Genomic DNA, 24392 nt, shown 5'->3' with positions numbered 1-24392 from the left:
CGGGGGGTAACTTCCAACTGGAGGCAAATCCCTCACCGCCTATAATTTGTAAAAATCCTTTCTTATTACACGCACGCACACACACACACAATTTATATTCCAAAAAACAAATCTACCTCAGGGAAATAGAGGAAAAAAGTTAGGAAATGTGCCAAGAAATTTCCCTCAGCAGCTAAGCCAGTTAGAATCTCTGTAACAAAAGTTCTTTGTTCAAGAGGCTTCAGGCAACAGAATCCCCCACTGTGTTCCCGGTTACCTGACCTAATTCACTTCTTTGAAGCTGAAGAAAGGAGTCCTTGAGCAAGAAGCTACAGTCATCCAACGGCAGCCAGAAAAGAAGCCCTTGGGGTTACCAATTCCTACACCTGTTCTCACACATGATAGAAATGGAGTCAGCCCTCACACAGGAGACCAGTGGGAACTTTTCCATCACATTCCACTTAGATACTGGGCTTCACAATAGAAGGTCTTAATGGTGCAGGTCCTTTCGTTGTTCAGCTTAAGCCTATGATTACAGTGGAAAACAATTTATATAATCCCTAGGAATCCCAGGCAGGAAGTGGTGGCTGTCACCCTCCTAGGAACAAGGCGGGAAAGGCCGGAGTCTCTTTAAAAGAGAAATGCACAATTACTGAGTTTAATCTTTAATTTATCGAGTTGAGTAAACATCTCTTGAATACTTCAAATTTCCTACTCATGAACAATAGTAAATAAATAAAACTGGGGCTTCAACTTGGGAGGCTGTGCACAAGAACAGAGGTCCCGGACTTCGGGTTCACTCCCTCCTGAGGATCACCTCTGCGGAAAAAGTTTCATGTCACATTTAAGTCATTGTCACTCCATGTATTTCTCCCCCAGAGTCAAGAAAAGCTGGAAGTTCCAGAGACAAGGCTTTGTTCCCTGAGTCTTTTGTCATTCAGGGTTTCTAATGTTAAGTGAGTTTTCTTCTATTTCCAGGGGAAGACATGAAAAATTGGTAACTGCAACCATTTCATGTCTGAGCTTGGAGGCCACTGGGGCCTTTCTGTCTTCTGGCATTTGACGTGCATATGCTCAATTCAAGCACATTCTCTGTGGCCACAATCAAAGTCACATGTCACAAAACAACACGTCACAACGGCCCGCCTCGCCAGCCAGGCTCCCAGCAGGAAACCTGACTTGCACGCGGACTGCACATGCAGAGACCTGAACACGCACTGCACAGACAAACACAGAGGTATCCATTTGCACAGAACAGACAGCCGAGAAGATGACACAGTGACCCCAGCGTGGCTTCAAGAGGGGGTGCTCAAGAGAAGTCGCCAGAGACCCGCAGACGGAGGCGCTACAGTTAGGGAAAGAACACACCCACGGCCATGCTTTATTAGAGGAAGACGGAGATGCGCGCTGGGGATCGAACACACGGGAGGAGACGCCGGGCAATTAGAGGAGTGGACAGAAAACGGGGTTAGTGGGAGCGACAGACCCGGTCCCAAGAACCAGGAAAACCGATCTGTTACGAAGAGCAGAGTCAGTGGCGAGAAAGACGAGAGGTGGCCAGGCTCGGGGAGGGTCCACTTACTGACGCTGCCGCACACGGCCATGCAGTACTCCTCTGTGTCAAAGTTGTTGCGGTTCCCGCCACATCCGCCGTAAAAGAACGGGGCGCACTTGCCTTCGGTCACATCAAAGTACCAGCGGGAGATCATGGCACGGCACGGCCCCGTCTCGGCTTGTTCAGAGCACACCTCTAATCAGAGGAGATGTGGGGAACCACATTTAGCATGAAAAGGCACCGGCTGGCTGTTCGCGTACATGTTTACTTTTCCTCCCCACCCCCGGGGGGTCACTGGGGCTGGGGTGACCGGGCGGGCTCTGCCAAACATTCACCGAGGAACTTAATCACCAACCGGGAGGTTAGAGTTTCCTCTGAAACAAAGCAGTGCATTCTCGTCTGGTTTAATAAGTGGCTCGGTAGGAATGAAAGGAGCCCAGTGAGATGTGAGCGCATCTTGTAGCTGCTTTGAGATTAATAGCACATGTCCCAGAGTGTCTGCGCATGGGAACGGGTCTTCACGGTAAGAAACAAACTTCTCAAGGAACCTCCAGTCAACTTGAAAGGGAAAAGAACTGTGTCTGCTTATGATGCCAAAAAAACCCGTTATCTTCTCAGGAATATCTGATTGTTTGCCTTCACTAAGGATAGCCTTGACTCAAAAGTATAATACCATTAGACATAGATTGGATGTGATGTAGTTTTCAGAGATCCAGCCTTTCTACTCACCATGTCTGAAAACATATGTAAACATCTGTAAATGTGACTTACAGCCAATTATATTAACTCTAGTTAAATATAATTTTTGATTTTTCATTAATCTGTCCCTTGGACAATAATGTCCCAAATAACAAAACACAGTCAATCAAACAAAACACAGTCAATCAATTCTAATTTGTTAACCACATACCATATACGGTCTTACATGAAAATATCTTACCTGTCAGCATGGTTTGCCACCCTCCCCAAGATCAGTTTCATGATCTCTGATGGATCCAAGTGTAATAACTTATCTGATTCCATTTGTAAAGTTATCGTGATTAGAATAGGAACTTTACCTCTCTTGTACATGCCATTTTTTTTTTTTTAAGTAAAACAATTCTCCCTCTGAGTTAAAGTCTTGCCCTAGCTAGGCTTGTGGAGAGCTTGCCGACGCCTTGGCACGCACAGATGTCTTGCTTATTCATTTTACTATCATACTGAGGAAGAGCATCCTTCAAAAGATAAAAGTCATGCAGAATTCAGAGCTTCCAAATTAGGAATATTTAACAGACTGACCAATCATTCACTCGAAGATAAAGATTGACAATATCTATGTAAAAAAGAACTACTATTTAACTCCCCTATACACACTACTTAATGCTCTTTCCAAATGAGACAAAGAGATGACAGATAACAAAATCAAAAGTTACCATCATCATGATGATGTCAACAGAGTAGGAAAGGACAGTCAGCACTGAGCTCAGAAGGTGGAGGTCAAACACTGTGCAGAAGAAATGTGCAGGAGATATCTAAGGTGATCCTGGCTCTCTTTAGATGGTTTTCAGATGGAAATATCTGGCTCTGGGAGCATCAGGCTCAATGTCACCCATCAGTAAGGTCTTCTGATTCAACTGCTGCTTAAAAAATCCAACTTCACCAACACATGGTGTGTTTCCAATTTGTTTTCTGCACAGAGCTCGCCTGTATGATGAAAATCTGCCAATCCATTCATACATATTTCTCTTCCACTTGGCAATTTGATCTGTCCCCCACAAATTAAAGAACTGGTACTCATAAAGGGTCAACCAGTTTTAGGAGTGGGGGAGAGTCTGATCACTTCTGTGTTACTGGCAAAGCAGTTTCTGGGCTATAGAGCTAGAAGCCACATGCCCCAGATATGGGGTCTCTGGCAAACCACAGCCATTAGCTGTCTCCACTCATGGACCTTAATGCCTCTCCCTCTCAATGATAAGAAATACCAAAGGCTCTCTCTTCTGCATTTCCCTCACCAATCTGTACATGTCCATGTGACATGCTCTTTCTTGACTCTAAGACATGACAGCATTCATCATTAGCCTCTTCCTTGGGCTGTACTAATTCCAGCAAGACTGTCAGACAACTGTCCTCTGTCCTCAGGTGTCCTCGGAGCCTACACTGTGGTTGAAGTTGGCATTGGAGTTGCCAGTGGGCACTGCTACCATGAAAGGGACAGGATGCCTCTACCCCATGGCGTGACCCCAGGAGCATAGGCAACAAGCCTCATCATGGCTCCCTACCTCACAGTAATCCTCCCATTTTAGACCTCTATGAGTATCCGAATGTGTCTTCTCATCCTTGTCTGCCATGGACGCCCCAGAACATCACAGCCATGCAGGAGCATGAGACCTGTTTTTATGGTGTCTCCTATGTACTAAGTACAACTGGTAAGATTTTGGGTGTGTGAAAGTTAAGTAATGAGATAAAAGAAGGAAGGTCAAAGGAGAGGCTCTATGATAAGGTATTTGTTTTGTATGTAATCTCGTCATTTCTTCTGATAAAGACAAAACCTCTCAGTCTAGAACTCAACTGAGATTTATTTGTTTATTTTAATGTTTATTTATTTTTGAGAGAGAGAGAGATAGAACGTGAGCAGGAGAGGGGCAGAGAGAGAGGGAGACACAGAATCCGAAGCAGGCTTCAGGCTCTGAGCTGTCAGCAAAGAGCTCGATGCGGGGCTCGCACTCACGGATGGGGAGATCATGACCTACCTGACTCGAAGTTGGACGCTTAACTGACTGAGCCATCCGGCCACCCTTCAAATGAGGTTTTAATATATCGTCGTTTTCTTACACCACAAATGAAATGCTTTTATTTCGTTTCAGTTTTCTTCTGCCTCACTAAGTGGCTAGGAAACCCCTTTGTTACACCTAAAGCTGTAGAGTCTCAATCAACAACAAAAAAGCACTCAGGACTCAAAATCTGTTTATATGTCAACTAAGAAATGGAATGGACTACATGAGGAGCCCACAATTCTTGCTGGCGTCTCCAGTTTTAAGAGTCTGGACCCATCAGCCTGAAATGGCAAAGAACAGAATGACACAACATTTGGGGAGTGTTATGTTGGCTCTCCTGACATTACTGGGGCTGCGGCACTCATGACACTGAATGGCTGCAGATAGTTTCATGACCTTGGTATATGAGGACATCATGAGGCATACCCATTAATGTCACAGTGCTGACAGATAACACGAGATAGCATGGCCAGAGTTGGTATCATAGTGTGTGATAACCTAACGTCAAATCAGTAATATATTGGGGAGTACCCACACGTGAGCCTAGAAGAATGTGGGTAAGAATGTGTCTCTGTTGCTCTGAAACCACTCAGAGCCGCCCTGTCCAGCTGGTTCTGACCTGCTGACATTGAAGAAGCATGCCAGCTGCCCTGTACCAAAGCACGACAGGAAAGAAAAGGTATCTCGTAATCCCACCAGTTTTTAGCCTCGCTATTCAACCACTAGGCTGGCATTTTTCCTCACTTTCCTTCTGGCCAGGACTAGAAAGAACAACAGCTTCCTAGAGTAAGAAAGCTGATTTCAGAGGGGACTCTGTGGGAAATTATTTACACTATCATCCACTAAATGCAGTGAATTTAGACCGTACTAAAGAACTGTAGTCCCCAAACAGATTTCATCTGAAAATTAAAACCGCAGCTTGCTTTTCTCCAGCTTCTTTCTCTTTTCAAAATGTAAAATAATAAGCAAAAAGATTAACATTTTAAAATCATGTGAATTCCAATACACCTTCATTTCTATGCAAAATAAATCTTACATATCAAAATGGGAAAACTTGCCCAGAATAATAGAAGCGGGATCTTTCTCAGCATGTTTGAAGTCAGATAGAACATTGGCACAAACTTAACAGGGACATCTAAGGAATGATAATCTTTGTTTATTCATATTTAATTCTTAAAACTTTAAAAACACTTTTCTTTAAATAATTCTTAGTAGGTTCCATGCCCACTGTGGGACTTGAATTTACAATGCTGAGATATAAGAGTTATGTGCTCTACCAACTGAAATAGCAAGCCACCCCTAATTCTTAAACTTTTAAGATCACAAATAGGGGATTTTTCAAAATTTTCTTTACTTATTTATTTTTGAGAGAGAGAGAGGGCACATGAGTATGAGTATGGAGCAGAGTGAGAGGGAGAGAGAAACCCAGAAGCTGTAGAGAAAGAAGGAGAGAGAGAGAGAGAGAGAGAGAGAGAGAGAGAAAGAGCCCAGAGTGGGGCTAGAGCTCAACTGAAGTGGAGCTTGAACTCATGAACCGTGAGATCATGACCTCAGCCAAAGTTGAATGCTTAACCCACTGAGCTACCCAGGCGCCCCCACAAATAGGTCTCTTAATATTTATCTGGCTGAATTCTGCCAGCATGGAAGGCTTAATCTCTTGTATAATAGCTCTACCCACCCTTCAAGACAAAAGACCATTTAATCAACTGAAATGCTAGTGGTACACAAAGCACATGAGTTTGTGTACTTCACAACAAGCCCTACACATTTTATGTGAGATTGGCCCTCGCCAAGATCTGGGCTGGTTGCAACACTGAAGTCCATTTTTTAAAAGTCGCTCTTATATAAATACAATATAGGAGCAAAGTTAGTTCTCCATAGAGTACGTATAAAATGATTATGCAACCCACTGTCCAAAAAGTAACGCGTAACCACCAACAATGGACTCTGAATAGATGTCAGAACTGAGTAGAAGTGAACTTTTTTGTGGACCACGAATAGTAAGAAAATTTGCGCTTGAAAAAAAAATTCTGCATGAAGACAGTTGTTAAAGTGACAACCAGGATGAGGGGAAAATCACCACTTTCCAAGGTACAAAAATTACAGTGCCTTCTTCAAAGGCTGGATTAATGGTTTAACAGATAATTAACTTTATAGAAAGCACTAAAGAATAATTTTAGAATAATGTAAAGCTTTTTACTATTATTTCATTTTCATAACTGAAGTTCCATTATTCTCAAGACTACAGGAGTGTTTAAGGTAAACCAGTGTATGAAATGTATAAGGCTTAAATTTTACAAATTTTGAGAAAGCAACCACTTGAATAATCACAGAGGATTTTATTTATTTATTTATTTATTTTTATTATTTTAGAGAGAGAGAAAGAGAGGGAGGGGGAAAGAGAGAGAGAGAGAGGAGAGAGAGAAAATCTTAAGCAGACTCCACACTTAGCATGGAACCTGATGTAAGGCTCGATCCCACGACCCTGGGATCATGGCCTGAGCCAAAATCAACCAATTGAGCCACCCAAGTGCCCTGGTCATACAGGATGTTTTATGGAAAGCTAGGGATTGTGTATTCTGATGTAAAGAAACACAAAAATTATATAGAATTTCTCCATATGCTGCAAGAATATATGCAGAATTAAAGTTCACATACAGTACAAACTTCTATTTTCTGCGTTAAAAATTATGTATCTTGAAATTTTAGAGTACAAAGGGCAAATATATCAAGGCAAATACAGTCTGACCTTGTAATAATCACTTGTTTAATGCTAAGAGTAAAATAAAAACAATCAAAGAAAATCTACAGCATATGTTTGTGTTTAATATCTCAAATAAGTGTTGACCAATCTGCCTAATCATTCCATCTATTAATAATGAACATGGCTGGCTTCAATGCAGTTTATAATAACCACTTTTCAGCTTAATTTATTGTTGCAATCCTAAACATCATTCTAGGGTGCAACTTTGTGAGCCTAAGTTATTAGAATACCTCTCATATTCTGTTGAAGAATAAAGTTGCCACATTTGTGTTTAACTCTTATTTGAAAAATTTCAAAAAGTCAATATACTAGAAAAACAATTATTTTTTAAGAGTGTGTTTCTTGCAACAAAGATATATGTACTTTTTGTTTTTTTAATGTTGATTTATTTTTGAGAGAGAGACAGAGACAGAGTGCAAGCAGGGGAGGGGCAGAGAGAGGGAGTCACAGAATCCTAAGCAGGCTCCAGGCTCCAAGATGTCAGCACAGAGCCCGATGCAGGGCTCAAACCCATGAAATGAACCGTGAGATCATGACCTGAGCTAAAGTCAGATGCTTAACTGAGCCACCCAGGTGCCCAGATACATGTACTTTTAATTAAAAGGAAATTTTATAATGTGCTTGCAAATATTAGCAAGTAGTTATCAAAAAACCTGTCCGACAGAAAATAATTCTGATCAGGGCAATAAATGACCTGATATTTATTACATAGTAATCGTATTTTATTAAGGAAAGACATATAGCTCCAGGTAAGTAAGTCTGAACGGGCGTCTTATTAGAAATCTCACTTAAGCCCCAAATACAGGTTGGACCATATAAACAAATGATGGGAACAGCTGTGCATGCTAAGGAACCCACTGACTCAGTATGAAATGACGGGTGTCACGGGCAATCTCTACAAGATATCTGTAGTTGGCTGGCCTTTCACCAAACTGGGTTGAGTCTCTGAGGCTATCCAGTACATCTGTCACTCCATTTATACCTGACCCAGTTCTCACATCTCTCCATGATGAAAGAGTATTTATAAAATGCCACCTCAAGGAGATGCACTTGTTAAGTATTTAGACTCATCAGTCTTCTCCTGATGGCGTGCTGGCAAGCATTCCCAAAAGGGCACCAGTGGGGCTTTTCCTGATTCCTTTGTTTCCACTTTGTTATGGGAATAACCTTGTTTCTCACTAAGCTGTGTGGTACTGCCATGCAGTGTTACAAGAAGCTCCAAACTCTTAAGATGTCGGGTCTCCTGCAGGAAATACGGCAAAGTGATTATTCCTACTGACAGGGAGGCAAGGGTATGCTGGGAAACTGGTTATCTCCAGGAAAAAAAAAAAGTGTAATTTATAATATGCAGTTATTTCCATCATGTAAATACTTCTGCCGTTGGTGTTTCAAGCTACCGGTGGTTGTAGCTTATAAAATTCCTGTACACTTTAATCTTTTACAGGCTAACAGGAGTCATCCACGCCACACCAGTGAGAGGGAAGAAGGGCACAAGTTACTAGTATCACTAGTAACAGTTACATATGTAGGAAGAGAATAAGACCTTCCTAATTTGCTTCGCCTTGAAAGCTGAATGTTTACAGTTGCTCGGTGGAAATACACATCGGGGTTCCTTCACACTTTGCGTAAAAGATAGAGATAAGGATGGCTTTCCCTTTCAGTTTCTTTTTCCTTCCCAATCTCCTACATCTGCAAAGTCTGGGGGGCGTGAATTGCTACTAGAAAAAGCTATCTCTTGAAGTGCAGTCCATGATCCATTGGGCCAGCATACCTGCGAGTCGGGACCCACTCCAGACCTTGGTCTCTGAATCCGCATTTAGCAAATGCCTCAGTGACTTGAATGGACATTAATGTTTGAGAAAGCGGTGTGATCAACTCTGTATCATTTGTGAGCAGTTGAAATGTCAAAGCCAGGTCTATAAGATTTAATCACTTTCCAAAATGACCAGAGGGGAAGGATCAGTAAAAAGAAGCATAGGTTTTGGCTAATAAAAAGAAGTCCACAAATATTTGGGGAAAGAGGAATATGACGTATTTTAGTAGAGCTGTAAAACTCAAATATGCTGTATCTCAAAACTTAAATTTAGACTTAGCAATAAATATTTCTTTGACAGTTTCAATACTCGTGCCTTAAATCCAATACCAAGATAATAATTAACTTACATCTAAGTCTATGAAAACTTCTACTTCTCCGAAATCTGAATGCAAGTGATGTTCTTGAAACATGTCAGATCACCAGAAATATCAAAGCTATGGTTTTTATTTAGACAAAGACACAATGAAGGAAGCTTGAAATTTACTTCCTTCATAGTGCCTCTCCTTAAAGAAAGGGTTATATGCAGTTCTTGCTCTTGCAACAAAAAGGATGCTCTGGATAAGCGAGTCAGAGATTGGAGGATGGTCCTGTGGTTTCATGCTCTTTCCTGGGAGAGACTGGGCATGTCCACCTTGCCACTGTAGCTGGTCTCTTGTCACAGAGCCCAGCAGGAAGGCTGGGCAGCCTCCAGCGGAGAACATGTGTTTCTGATTGCTACCCACCACTTGCAGTTTTAAAACAGGGCACCCGGGGAGAGCGAACTGCTTTTAGAAGAACTCAAAACAAAGCAAGGACGGCAGTTTTTCTCCATCTATCACTGCCTATATAGCAAATGTGCATAAGCAGTATTAAAAAATTGTTTTTAATGTTTAGTTTTTTTATAAAAAAATTTTTAACGTCTATTTATTATTGAGAGACAGACCGATACAGAGCATGAGAGGGGCAGAGAGAGGGGGAAACACAGAATCCGAAGCAGGCTGCAGGTTCTGAGTTGTCAGCACAGAGCCTGACAAGGGGCTCAAACCCACTAACCGTGAGACCATGACCTGAGCTGAAGTCGTACACTCAACTGACTGAGCCATCCAGGCGTCCCCTGCGTATACAGTATTTAAAAAATATTTTGTGACTTCTCTCGAAACTATATTACAAATCAAATATCTGTTTTCACCTTATAAATGAGTATTTACCATCTTTGTTTTAACATATGTTTTGTTTACTTATTCTTCTCAAACAATACAAATGGTCAGCGGCTACCTACAAACGTGCAGTGAAGGGTTACAGCTGACATTAAGGTGAGACAGACACAATGTTGCAGGCGAGCTTCTCTGCTCAGACAGATTTAACACTGGCGTGGATGCAGGTCTCAGAAGCACAGCCCAGGGGTCTGTGGCCAGGGAAAGCCTGCCCCTGTCCCCTCCCAGGAGACACCCAGTAGCGCCTGGAGGCAGTGTGAGTTGTCACAGCTGGGGGGGGGGGAGGGTGCCTGGCACCAGGTGGGAGGGATGGTGCTATGGAACATCCTAAAACGGACAGAATAGTACCAACAAAGAACGATTGGGCCCCAAACACTGATAATGCTGAGGCTGAGGCCGCCTGCCACAGTCCAAGCAAATACCAGAAGGTTTCACACGGCATTGTAGTAATTGTGCCCCGTTCTGAGACTGGGGGCTAATAAGCAACAGTCACCGACACCTCAGAAATCTGGACTAACAACCGGCATTGAATTCCAGGACAGGGGCACCTGGGTGGCTCAGTTGGTTAAGCATCTGACTCTTGATTATCAGCTCAGGTCACGATCTCATGGTTCATGAGTTTGAGCCCTGCATGGGGCTCTGCAATGACAGGGCAGAACCTGCTTAGGATTTTCTCTCTTCCTCTCTCTGCCCCTTCCCTAGTTGTGTACGTTCTCTCTCAAAATAAATACATAAACTTAAAAAAAAAAAATTCCCGGGCTGCCTGGGTGGCTCAGTCATTTGAGCATCCAACTTTGGCTCAGGTCATGATCTCACAGCTCATGATCTCACACTTCTGGGGTCAAGCCCTGAGTCGGGCTCTGTGCTGACAGCTCAGAGTCTGGAGTTTGCTTCAGATTCTGTGTCTCCTGCTCTCTCTGCCCCTCCCCTGCTCACATTCTGTGTGTCTCTCAAAAATAAATAAACATTAAAAAAATTTAAAACAAAAATTCCAGAACAGATTTAGTCATGAGAGTGCCCAGCAAGGGCTTTCTATGCTTCTAGCATGAACCATGAGGAATTTGAGCCTGAATGCAAGAACACAAAATTTCTGTCCATGTTCTGTGATATTTTCATATTCTGTCTCAGAAACTATCACCAAGACTGTAAAAAATTCAAGAAAAAGACAGACAACCCTCTCTTCACAGTTAAATAGCTGAACGGTTTTACCATTACAGTGCAGCTTTAACAAGCTTTCTGCTCAAAACTCCTTTTTACCATTTCAAGAGGCTCTTAATTTTTATTTATTTATTTTTTAACATTTACTAATTATTTTTTTTTAGTAATCTCTACACGTAATGTGGGGGCTTGAAATCACCACCCGAGATCAAGAGTCACATGCTCTTCAGAGTGCCAGCCAGCTGCCCTCGGGGTCTATTAAAATTTGGGCTTTATTGCTGTCTCGAAGGCTGAAGGGTTTTCCTGAGCATTCTTCTCACCTCACCTTGATTTCTCACACTTTACCCTGAGCATTCTTCTCACCTCACCTTGACTTCTCACACTTTTACCAAAACGTAACAGGCCAGACGTTGGAAGGGTGGCTGGAAACCAGCAATGAATTTTGAGAAGGGCAAAATGGTTCATGGCTGAGAGAGGTGTTTAGGCTGTAACCCACCCTGCTTATAAAGTCCGGAAAGCATTTTTCTAGAAGGAGACTACAGATTACCGTTAACACCCACAATTCTGGTATCTGCCTGTAGAATCTGAGCCCCTCCCCAGGGAGGCATCGGGACGGGCTAAAAAGAAGTGTCTCTGGAAATGACATGATGTTTAAATGAATTTTTCTCTCACTTGCTGGATTTCTTTTATTAGGGTTGATTTTTTAAAAATGTTTATTTATTTTGAGAGAGAGAGAACAAGGACAGAAGGAGAGGGACAGAGTGAATTCCAAGTAGACTCTCATGCTCAGTGTGGAGCTGACATGGGGCTCAAACTCAGGAACTGTGAGATCATGACCTGAGCCGAAGTCAAGAGTCAGATGCTTAACCAACTGAGCCACCCGATGTGCCCCTTGATTTTTTTTTTCAGTTGCAAACTTCACGTTGTGTAGATATATGCAATTGTTGTATCTAGGCATTTGTATAGTTTTTGAATAGCAACTGATTTGGGGAAAAGCATGAGAAAAGATCAGGTTTCTGGGCTTTAACTGAACTGGAATGAAAATAATTTTTTATTTTTAATAGAATTAGACATGATCGCATTAAAATACTTTTGGCTGATTATATCCATTATTCTAACATTGAATCTTCTTTTTAAAAGTTTATTTATTTTTGACAGAGAGAGACAGAGAGGGGGGGGCATGCATGAGTGGGGGAGGGGTCAAGAGAGGGAGAGAAAGAATCTCAAGCAGACTCCATGCTGGTAACGCAGGGCTCGAACTCACAAATAGTGAGATCATGACTCGAGTTGAAATCGAGAGTCGAATGCTTACCTGACTGAACCACCCAGGCGCCCCTCTAACATTGAGTCTATATACAAACAGTATAGGAATGGAAGATGGAAAGTACTGGCCATGAGCACTCCTACTCATGTGAAATATCAAGCAAAATGAAGTTCAAAAATATTAATTTCCTATGGGGCTATGCAGATCTTTGTGAATATACTAAGGCCACTGAATTCTATACTTTGTGTTTATATAAATCATACCTCAATAAATTTGTTATTAAAAAATAGAAAATTATGTATGTAGACATGCGATTTTTGTGACTCTGTTCCTCACTGTCATATTTTAAGCAAACAACCTGATTGGGCTCTCTGAATCGGGACCCTCAAGCTGCATGGAAAGAAGGGGTCAATGCCATGCTTCACTCCATCTCTATCAAAGTGTATATCAAATACCTCAAAATCAATGGCTGCCATGCCATGGGCACAAAATAACAGGCTGCCACTTGTCACATCTATGGCCCAGTGGTCACATGAGTTCTCTCGACATCATTAGGAAGGATGCTACGTTCTGGGCCAGAAACAGGGGTCACCTTGCTGGCCCTTAGTCATTAACACTGACGTAAATGCTTCCAGGAAAGGGAGGGGCCATCATCCCTTTGCCTTGTTCCCAAATACAAACTGGGACTTTATCTTCATTTTTGGGCAGCACGCTGTTATGAGGCGTCCAACAGGAGTATGTGCGCACGTTTTTCACGTTTGCCAGGTAAGCTCAGTTTCCCCCCAAATTCTGTGGGAAGTTAAATGTGAATGATAAGCAAGAATCCCGTTCGGGAATTACAGGCGTGCCCCGCCCATTACAGACAGGTAACACTGGAGATGTGAGAATTGGGCAGAGGTTTGTTTCCTCCACCTCTGGGATCAGGGCAAGCCATTCTGACTGATTTATGAGAGTTCTTGAATTCCTTCTACTTGGTGCTCCACAAACTGGCAAATCTCTATTCCTCTTTCAAAATCACTCAAATGTCGACTTCTCATCAATGCCTTAGTTAAAACTGCCGTCTGCGGGCTCAGCACGTCCCTTTCTCTGTGCAGCCGAAGTTCCCTAACATGCCAGGTCGGAGACTCGTGTCTCTCCCCAGGAGGGTGTGAGCAGGTGTGGATGGAGGGCACCAGAGTCATAGCCCTGTGCCCTCAGGAACCAGTGCAGCGCCCCGTACCTAAGAGAGTCTGGCTGATGTTGGTGCAACATACAGCAGTAAATCACATGGTGCTACTCCCGGGCTAATGGCTGCCAGGGGGAGAAGAAAAATTACATAATTCTGTAGTGTTCAGTCATCCAGCCCAAGGCAAGCAATATTAGATCAAACTTTTTAGCTTCATCATCGTATGCGATGCTTAAAGAGCTACCTGTATCTGTGTCTTGGTGCATTTAATCGATGAACTTCCAAGAGGTTCAAGATCCCCGCAAAAAGTGAAACATTATCTTGAAATGCAGTAGCATTTAATAGTATTTGGGTTTAATTTTCAGCTAGACATATAACTGAACTGCAGGTATTTTAATATATACAGTGTATATTCCTAAAAAAAGGTTTTAAATGGGCATGTGGGTGGCTCAGTCGGTTAAGCGCCCAACACTCGATCTCAGCTCAGGACATGATCTCATGGTTTGTGGGTTCAAGCCCTGCATTAAGCTTGGTGCTCACAGCACGGAGGCTGCTTGGGATTCTCTCTCTCTCTCTCTCTCTCTCTCCCCTCCACACTTGCTCTCTCACTCTCCCAAAATAAATAAACAAAACCAAAAAAATTTTAACCAAAAATCTGTGTGTAAGTTGTCCATTACTCTTAACGTATGTCTATAAATACCACCTCTATTATACTGATGTGGATATATCACATTATGTTTTTTATAATAAAAAACAATTTGTTTACTTTTGGCATTCCTAATTAGTAGTAAACATCAATTCTCTGAGACATCAGAATAATGCTTAGAACCATAACAACTATAGCTCTTGGGTTAACTGAACACTGCCTACCAGGAACTGTGCTAAATGTTTTTCATAGATTATATTTCATTTAATCCTCACAAAACAATTAAAATTAAGTACACAAGGAGGGGGACTTACAGGTTATTTGACTGATACAAACCTACATGGTTAGGTTGTAGAGCCAGGATTTGATTCTGGGCAGCCTATGCTATTTTGATTTTTTTCTTTTAAGTTTTATCTATTTTAAGAGACAGAGAGAAAAACAGAGAGAGAGAGAGAGAGAGAGAGACAGAGAGTGAGTGTGCGCACGCCTGCGCAAGTGTGAGCAGGTGAGGGGCAGAGAGAGAGAGGGAGAGAGAGAAACCGAAGCTGGTTCCCCACTATCAGTGTAGAGCCCGATGCCAGGCTCAAACTCATGAACTGTGAGATCATGACCTGAGCTGAAACCAAGAGATGCGTAACTGACTGAGCCACCCAGGGGCCCGAAGGCAGCCTGTGTTTCTAAAAGAACCCAAATACTTACAATGTGCCAGGCATTATGGTAAATGCTTAACATGGATTATCCAAAGTAATTTGTTCAACACACATGATATGTTCTATTAGCATCTATACCATACCCATGAAAAAAGACTCAACCAATGTCACTTAACCAGCCCGAGGCCATAAAATATTAAAAAGTCCCTAAACTTAAAAACTTAATAAAAGAGTAGTCTGCCTCTAAACTTAATAAAACTACCTTCATGAAAGTATTTGAAATATACAAACTCCCTAATACTTTTCTAATGACCAGTATCTGGGGTTTTCTAGAAGGACCTAGATAGTGAACACTTCCAGCGTAGCGGGCCATATGGTGCCTTCTTACAACTACTCAACTCTGCCTCCATAGCACGAAAGCAGCCACAGACAGTAGGTAACCAAAGGGGGACTGGCTGTGCCCTAAGAAAACCTTCGTATTAGGGAACAGGTGACTGGCCATATGGCCCCGTGGCCATAGTTTGCTGACCTCTGATGCTTAGTATTAGTTGTAAGTGTTTTTTGTTATTTTAAAAATATTTTTATGTTTATTTATTTACAGAGAGAGAAAGAGAGAATGAGGGGAGGGGCAGAGAGAGGGAGGGAGAGTGAGAATCTCAATATTTTACATGGAGGAATATAGGACTATAGAAAAGGGTTCCACGCCAACCAGGGAGTACAGGTTAAACTGAACTCGTATTTGTAAACAAAAGGAGAAAGAAAAAAAAAATTTTTGACATTAATGTAGTAGAAATACCCTGGTATGTTTGGATCTAAATGCTGGCTTCACACCTCTCAGCTTTGTGACCACTGACAATTAAAACAAATTTTTCTCTAGGCTTTAGTTGCCTTAGCTGTAAATGGAGAAATAAAATTTCTACCATAGAGCAGAGTCACAAGGCTTAAAAGATAGAAACAATTGCTTTTTAAAAGTTTTTTTCATTTATTTGGAAAGAGAATGTGTGGGGGGAAGCAGCAGAGAAAGAGTCCCAAGCAAGCTCCACGCCCTGTCAGGGCAGAGCCTGATGTGGCGCTCATGAGATCATGACCTGAGCTGAAAGCTAGAGTTGGACTGAGCCACGTTCAGGGGCCCCTGTAATACCAATGTTTAATCACAGTTTAGAACCCATGGTTGAATCAGAAAGTGCCCTGACATCTTCGGTTCATGAAGTGTTATCCCTTCTCAAATCAAAGAAAATTAGGAGCCAGAGTCTAAATATACTGTCATTTTACTCAAACTGATATTGGCTTAATCTACCAGATCCAAGTTTTCCTTAAGTACCTAAACCAATAAATGCTAAAGCCAGATGTATATAGTAGCATGCTCGCTTTTTCCTCTGGAATTGGTAACAGAGTTAGAACTGACATCTCCCACTTCAGGATCATCGATTCTAGTACAATACAGCTGCAAATTTTATGACCATGTCGAAGCGTCCTATACTTTCCTTCCCTCTACCTATTTCTTTCAAATTTAAACAGGTTACAAAGGGATTGAGTTTTTGTTACAAAGCACATTAAGGGATTGTATTAGTAGCAACATGTTGGTAATGAAGAAACAATTTTCTTATTAAGTATGGTTGTAAATCACATTTTCTCTTGGGCACTGAAACATTAACAGTGAAAACTAGATTGTCAGCCTCTTTTCAATATCTCTTCCTTGCAAGTCACTTGTGATTTTTATTTTCAGCACACTAGCAGGGCTACTTGTAAGTAAGTAGAATTTTTTTTTAAATTTTTTGGTTTTTATTTATTTTTGAGACAAAGAGACACAGCACAAGTTGGGGAGGGGCAGAGAATGAGGGAGACACAGAATCTGAAACAGGCTCCAGGCTCTGAGGGGTCAGCACAGAACCTGATGTGGGTTCACCCATGAACCGTGAGATCATGACCTGAGCTGAAGTCGGACGCTTAACCGACTAAGCCACCCAGGCGCCCCAAGTAGAGTTTTATAAAGTCAGCAATCACGTATGGCACTGCTGCAGTTCTTTATCAGGGAAGACCTGTAATTCATGTACGCCAGTGACCAGGAGGGAAAGAGCTCGATGCAGCTGACCCCTTTAATATTCCCACTGAAACTTCTACTTCTTTATTGGAGTGAGCTGGGAATTCGCAAAACTCTCTGACATGGACCCAATATACCATAACATGTTTCTTTCCCTGAAAGATTTGCCTCAAGTACACTTTCATCCATTTCGGATGTCTTACATGGGATGAATGGATTTCCATTCAAAGCTCTTCTATTTCTAGCACTGACAGTTGGTAGCTCTAAATGACCACGCTGTGTTTTTAGAACGTCACTGTTACTGCTTTTCTTGCCATCAACATTATTAACTTGTTATCTTTAAAGGTTAGCTTTAAAAAAAAGTTTCTTGCTTGGAGATTTAAAAAGAATCTTTCAATTGCCTTTGTCTTTCTACAGAAAATATTACAACTTTCATCCCTCTATGATTGATCTTGGCTAATAATGCTACATCGAGAGAAAAACTCAAGCAAAAGAAACTGGACTTGTTCAGAACATAACAAGACCGTATTACCTCAAGAGAATTCTTTTGCTTATTCAGAACATAACAAGACTACATTATCCCAAGGAAATTGTTGGTTTGGAGTATCGGCATAAGTTTATATGGTATTTTCTCATTATATGGCATAAACTGTGTTACTTACTCCCTGTTCCCCCATCTCCTCACAGGAGTAACATCACAACAAAATCTCTTCACTGTTTTTACCAGAAAATTCCTCTGCACACGGTAGGAAGTGATTGCGGTCAGCTTATGCTCATACTTGCCAGTCTGGCATGGAAGGTCTCCACATTTTAGCCCCAACCTAATGTCCTGTGACTCTCTTATCTAAGACACATGCTCTAGTTTAAATCGGACTGTCCTCATCTCCCAAACATGCCATGTACCCTCCCAGGGCAAATCTGTTCTGCTATCCTGACTGACTCTAAAGTACCCTAAAATAAAATCCCTAGGTAGATCTGCCATGAGCCTTTCCACTTCCATCTCTTTCTGTAGACCCTTCTCTGATCAATCTCTTACTCTTTGATGTGGGCCCTGGGCTCATAGTTTTTAGCACAGATGACTCTGTGTTTCTTTGATGTAAATTTCCTGTAAGATTTTAACATCCATGAGGGTTGGCTCTCTTGTGTGTCCTTATCCTATGATCCACGAAGGCCAGCAAAACGGCTTGTACCAAAAAGGCACCCCCAAAACGAATGATGAATAAATGGACATGATTATGTAAATAGCTAATAGCCTGGCAGAGACCATGAGAATATCAGAGTCACTGCAGAATACTAACTGCTGTAATCTGTAGTCACACATCTTTTAGGTTTCAAGAGAAGCTCTGAAAAAATCCCAATTTTCCTTCCTAGGAAAAGAGAAGCTAACAAGTTCATTTAGCCAGATCTGCCACAGATGGTCTTAAGAGGCACGTGAAGAACATTCTGGGAAAGGATGCCTGGAGTATTGAGAAAGCAGGGGCTTTTTTAAAAATATAAATCTACCCACAGAAGCCCTTATGGGCTAAATGCAGTAAGAAGTTACCATTAGGCAGGAAATGATAAAGTTAAACAATCTATCTTCTGCTATATTTTTTAAAGACTATGTGACTCTTTCAATGTATTTTAAGTGAACTCTGTTTTATTAAAAAAAATCTTTTTAATGCTTATTTAGTTTTGAGAGAGACAGAGTGTGAGTGGGGAAGGGGCAGAGAGAGAGGGAGACACAGAATCCAAAGCAGGCTCCAGGTTCTGAGCTGTTAGCACAGAGCCAGACGCAGGGCTCAAACTCGTGAACCCCGAGATCATGACCAGGGCTGAATCTGGTGCTTAACAGGTTGGGCCATCCAGGCACCCCAGAATAATCTCAGTCTTAAAAGCTGTAAGGTAAAGAAACCCAGAGCCTGAAAAACACTATTTTAAGTGAAAGAAGCCAGACACAAAAGAGCATGTATGATCGCACTAACATTAAATGTCTAGAAAAAGCAAATCTGTAGAGACGTAAAGCAGAATGGCTGTTACTTGGGGCTGGCGGTGAGAGCAAGGATTAACTGCGTGTGAGGGATCTTATCGGGATGATGACAATGTTCTAAGACTGGATTATGAGGGTGGTTGCTTAATTTGGTAAATTTATTAAAGCCACTGAATTATACACGCATATACTTAAAATGAGTGAATTTTATATGTCAAGTATACCTCAGTGAAGGTGCAGTGAAAGGAAAAAGATATTACAGTGGTCATTAGGAATCTACTTAAGGCAGAGAAAGTAACCCATTTTAAGCTCCAATTTAACACCAGAGCTGAACTCATTTTTTCCTTAATAAAAAGCAAGAGGAAAACTTAAAATATTGTAGCATTTGTGGCAGACATTAAAAGTATCTGAATACATTAAAACTCCATCCATCCATATTCGCCAGATCCCATTCTAGGACCATCTTTCACTATTTGCAAAACAAATGCATCACCTTTAAGAAACACAAGCCTACAACTCGCTAGTTGCTATAACAGCACTTGGTTGTCTAGCGTAAATGCAACGCTTGCTTTTATTTCAGGGAGACCAAAAAGGAAGTCTGTTAGTTTGTTCATGTCACAACATTCTTAACAGGAGCATTAATTAAATGGGAAAAAGGAAGTCTTAAGATATTAACACAACATCTACCTCTCAAAGAAAGCACTCTGCCACTTCCCCCAATAAAACACAAAAATCATCCAAGTTACATTTCACAGCAAAATGTAATGTGATTGATGACCCACCAAATGTTGTTCTTTAATGGAATTTAATTCCAATTGCTCACTCACCTAAGATTTATCTAGAAGTTTCTACAATGCAGGCACTCTGCATGATACTAAGTAAAAGCCAGTCCTTGCGCTCAAGATGCTCATAGTTCGTGTGGTGAAAGAGACAACAGGTAATAAGATTGTACTAAATACCCACTGCCAGGGATGTACCATCGAGGTCACCCAACAGCCTCAGCCGAATGAGACTGCTCCATCTGGTCAGCTGGAGTTTTCTAGAACTTTCTAGAACGAGCTGGCCATGTACCAAGCAGAACAGTCCGTATCATCGGGACTTCACATCATCTGAAATGAATTGTTGGACTGCTTGTTAAACCAAACGGAGTTTCACAAGCGTTAAGACCTGTCACTGTGAATTTTATTTCTGGTTGGGGAAGGCAGTGGTGCTCGGCTGGGAAGCTGGTATGAGGCCTTCCTTCTCCCTGACGTTGGAAATCTAAGGGAACAGTGAATTACCTCGCACCACCTCTTCCACAGACTCTGTGGTGGTGGTGGTGGTCGTGGCAATGCTGGTGGTTCTCTCCGTGGCCTCTTCATAGGGTTCTTCCGCCTCTTCCTCTACCTCATCACCATCTTCATCATCCTCGTCATCCTCGGCTTCTTCTTCCTCGACATCAGCCACCTCCTCTTCCTCTGCTACTTCCACTACTTTGTCTTCACTGCAGTAGGAAATGGAAATAACAGTGATAGGCACTTAATAACAGTGATAGTCATTTAAACAAATTTCAGAAACGTTGGGAGGGTGGGAATCAACAACAAAGGATTTTGGTAATTTTAGCGGGAATGTGGTATCAAAGCAGACAACACACAAGGCTTGAAGCCAGCAGGTATACGGAGGAATCCTAGCTCACTAGGTCTCCAGCGTTCTGACCCTTGGGCATAGCTCTTCTCAGTTTACATGGTTGCAAAAATGGTATACCATGATTCCAACTATATGCTATTCTAGAAAAGGCGAAATTATGGAGTGGTTCCTGGGGTCGGGGGTCGGGGTAAAGAAGGGAGGGATGAATAGGTAGGGCATAGGGGATTTTTAAGCAGTCTCTCTAAGATACGGTAGCAGTGAACACACGACACATGCATTTGTCAAAACCAACACAACTGTACAACACAGGAAGTGAACTCTAGTATAAACTATGCACTTTATCACTAATATATCAATATTGGATCAGAGGCATGATACTAATAAAAAATGTTAGCAACAGAGGAAGCGTGGGGGTGAGCAGAAAGAAGGGAGGAGGGAGTTGTCTGTACTTGCTGCTCAAATTTTCTGTAACCCTAAAAGTGCTCTAAAAAAATTGGGCCTATTTAAACAGGAGAGAGGAAGGGGGATATCCAAACTGAATTTGCTGTATAGAATGACTTCTCACAATGTATGTGAAAATACCACACAGCATCTGCATGGTAGACTGATGGACTCAGTTAGTAAAGGTGGAAATCCATTCAAATATTACTATTCATCTGGAAACGGACGAGGAAGAAGAAAGTGGTGTAAATAAATCTGTAATACCCAGTGGTCCGGGAGATCTACGGAGCCTATATACAGTTGTGTTCCCTACTCTTGTTTACTGTGGAACGTTGTAGAATATCAAGTATTTCTGGGAGTGTCAAATGTCAGCAACTATCAGAATTACCTGGAAGGCTTATTAAAACACAAATCACCGGGCACCATCCACCAAGGTTTCTGAATGAGTGGGTCTAGGATGGGGCCTGAGAATTTGTATTTCTAACAACTTCCTGGGTGATACTAATGCTGGTATTCAGGGTATGATATTCTGAGAACCACTGAAATATGCAATGCTGAGAATAATGGTAACAGCCGGTAAATCACAGTATAATTGAGAAGGGGATTGGAAAGAATACGTAAGGCATTAAGTATGCATATCCCGACGCACAGTGCTGAATAATAAATCAGCACATTTGGATGGCAGAAGGGTATTCTCCAACAAAACCAGAAAGCTCGAGTGAGATGTCCTTGTAGAAATGACAGACCTGCCGTGCAGACACGGTCAAGAGCATTTGAAAGATGATAAATGAAGACAGGAACCTAAGTGTTAAACAAGTGGAAGTATGTATCACATATCATCTGGCTACCCAGCAGAAATACATGCTTCATCCTAGCTCAGGTCACAGAAACAATAGAGGCAAAAGAGCTACACGTGCTGGGCGTTTCAAACTACCAGCGCAACTGCCACAGGTCTTATGTGACAAGCCACAGGAAGAGGATGGAGGGCTGCCACGCCGACAATTTCCACCTGCACGAACAAAGAGACCGGGGAATTGTGGCTCCGCAGCCGACTCTTACCTCTAAGGAGAAGTGACAGGAACCTAAAGATTTTGGGTGAGCCGTACCGGGAGCCTGGGGAATGCTCCAGATGACCTGGGCACTGCGTAGGGAGCCAGACTTCAAACGCGTTAGGGAACAAGAACGCTAGGATTCCATGGTGTGGGGAGGCAGCAAGGAGGACGGCAAGACTCCCGCAAATGAAGTCTGAAAGACAGCCCCACGTCATTTGGCTGAGGATGAAAAGGAAAAAGCTACGGAAGGAGATGGACACATCACTAAAAGGAATTCCTTTCACCGATTAACTCATAATGTAAGGAACTTGTAGAGAAGTCCCATAAAAATGTGCACGGCTGCCAAGTGGCCCACCCTCCTAATGCTGATTAATGATGCAAGGATCATAAATGAACACATCCAAAGAAACTAAAGCATGTGCCTTGAGAAAAAGGAGAAATGTATGAAGCAGAGTAACAGTAATAATGACTTCTTAGCATGGTAATAAATCAAACGTAACAGAGAAGGCCCTGACCAGTCATTTTAACACTTCCATGAGGCCACGAAGAAGAAGAAAGAAGGGAAAATGTTGGCACTGATAATCAGGTGATAGAAGCCGTCATCCACTCAGAGATAAATGGGGTGCAATCATTATTTCTCGACTGCCTGCGTTCCTGCACAAAAGTCCAGCTGAGGCAAAGTTTCCCAAGAATTCCTAACAGCTGCTTAGATGCCCCAAAATGTATACAGTATCCTGTTTCCTCACTTATCTATAGGATCACACTGTTGTAGTAGTGTGCACAGAAGAATGATCCGGCGTGTGCCACCAGCTAATTTACTCTCTTCTGTATCCAATCAAATTATAGGCACCAATACTATTTAGTTTCCAAATTAAGTAGAAAAGTGAGGTAAAGTCAAGGAGAGAAATCAGACCAAACCAATATTCTCCTTAAAGCATGAAGTGTCCACGCTATCCTGAGGCATGAATGGAATGACAGCGTCCAAGGATGGGATCCAGGGTTAAGTCAGTATTGTGCTTCCGGGTGGGACAGGAAAAGTATGACTGTGGGTACCCCTAGGAACCTCCCTCAACCTCCCCTGTTATGACCTGACTGTTGTACCTTAGGCTCCAAAGGGAAAACATACTTATGAAAGCAGCTGCGGTTAAAGTGATCTGCATTCTAGAATGTGTCTAGCCATAAAAAAAGAGAAATATATGCCCATCATCCATCACTACATCTGCCTGAGCAATTTACTGGCATAATAAGGAACAGAAATACATAATAGTTCAATTGGCTCAGGAATTAAATTACTTGGCCTAAGAGAACGCAGGTCCAGCTCTTATTACCATAGTGTTGATTTCTGGAATTAAATTTAGATGTCCATAAATTCAATTATCTATTTGGGCACTATTAAAACAGCAGCAGTTATGTTTTAACAATGTCGCATCCTCCCAAAGAATGCCGACCGCACCAGCATTCCACTGCCAGTCGCACTTTTCACAAATAGCAGGAAAGCCAGAAAGGGGGGAAAATTAATTTTCCGCCAACTCTTCAATTGCTGGACAGCTCTGCTCCGTGATGTGACGGAGGCGAGCTGGTTTTGGAAAGCTGATCACAGTGCAAGAAAGCGCCACGGAAGGGCCAGGGAGGGAAGCGTGAGGCTGGGCGTCATGAAGCCATTTCCTTACAAATAATCAAAGGACTGACAACGAAACTGTCCCTTGGTAACGCAGTGGAATATTCATATCACATTCACACATCTTAGCTTCTGTCAATTTATAGCAGACAGCTTTTATAGCTTCTAAATTCCAATAATGAGAACCGCTTCTAAAGAACGAGGGAACTATCTGAAAATGCTGATCATCTCAGGAGTACCTGACTTTAATAAGAAGGTTAAAGGGTCAAAGGGACATTTCTACGAGGAAATAAATCGCCGCCTAGAATGAAATTTTACGTGTCAGCATGCAAGAGTTTACTTTGGTGAAAGATACACTCCATCACAAAGGTGACTCTCCTTCTAAGTAAAGGCTGCCCTTGAGCGCTTTCACTTAAGGTTTCCTCCCTGATGTTCCCTTCAGATAGGGAAAGATTTTGATTCACATACCAGTTTTAATTCCTTTTTGTTTAAGTCATGCAAAACAATTCGCCATTTGCATTCTCTAAAAAAACTGTATTTACTCTTTCACAGTCTCTGCTAAGACGACTTTCTTTTGTCCCTTTGTAGGACAAAGGAGAGGAAACAGGATTAGAAAGGCTGTGATTCTCCTGCTTTCTGTGAATTGGACAATCATGAGACCTGAACACCAGCAGTGATGGCAGAGGTGGGGGGGGGTGCTGA

General features: G+C 42.1%; 1 protein-coding gene across 6 annotated transcripts in view; it reads right to left on the bottom strand.

Moving 5' to 3' along the window:
- Nucleotides 1–24392, bottom strand: part of APP (amyloid beta precursor protein) — a 270144-nt gene that overhangs the window by 104628 nt on the left and 141124 nt on the right. For 4 of the 6 annotated variants that reach the window (XM_077760216.1, XM_077760217.1, XM_077760218.1 and 1 more), the window contains exons 6-7: nucleotides 20234–20436; nucleotides 1562–1729 (exon numbers count right to left, since the gene is read on the bottom strand). In XM_077760216.1, coding sequence (XP_077616342.1) covers nucleotides 1562–1729; nucleotides 20234–20436 — 371 coding nt within the window. The remainder of the gene's footprint in view (nucleotides 1–1561; nucleotides 1730–20233; nucleotides 20437–24392) is intronic. The other 2 variants (XM_077760219.1, XM_077760221.1) reach the window with 1 other exon arrangement.

This window comes from Crocuta crocuta, unplaced genomic scaffold (genome assembly GCF_008692635.1).
Source record: "Crocuta crocuta isolate KB4526 unplaced genomic scaffold, BGI_CrCroc_1.0 scaffold369, whole genome shotgun sequence".
Taxonomy (NCBI): Eukaryota; Metazoa; Chordata; class Mammalia; order Carnivora; family Hyaenidae; genus Crocuta; species Crocuta crocuta.
The sequence above is the reverse complement of the archived record's forward strand: the minus strand, read 5'-3'. Positions and strand labels throughout refer to the sequence as shown.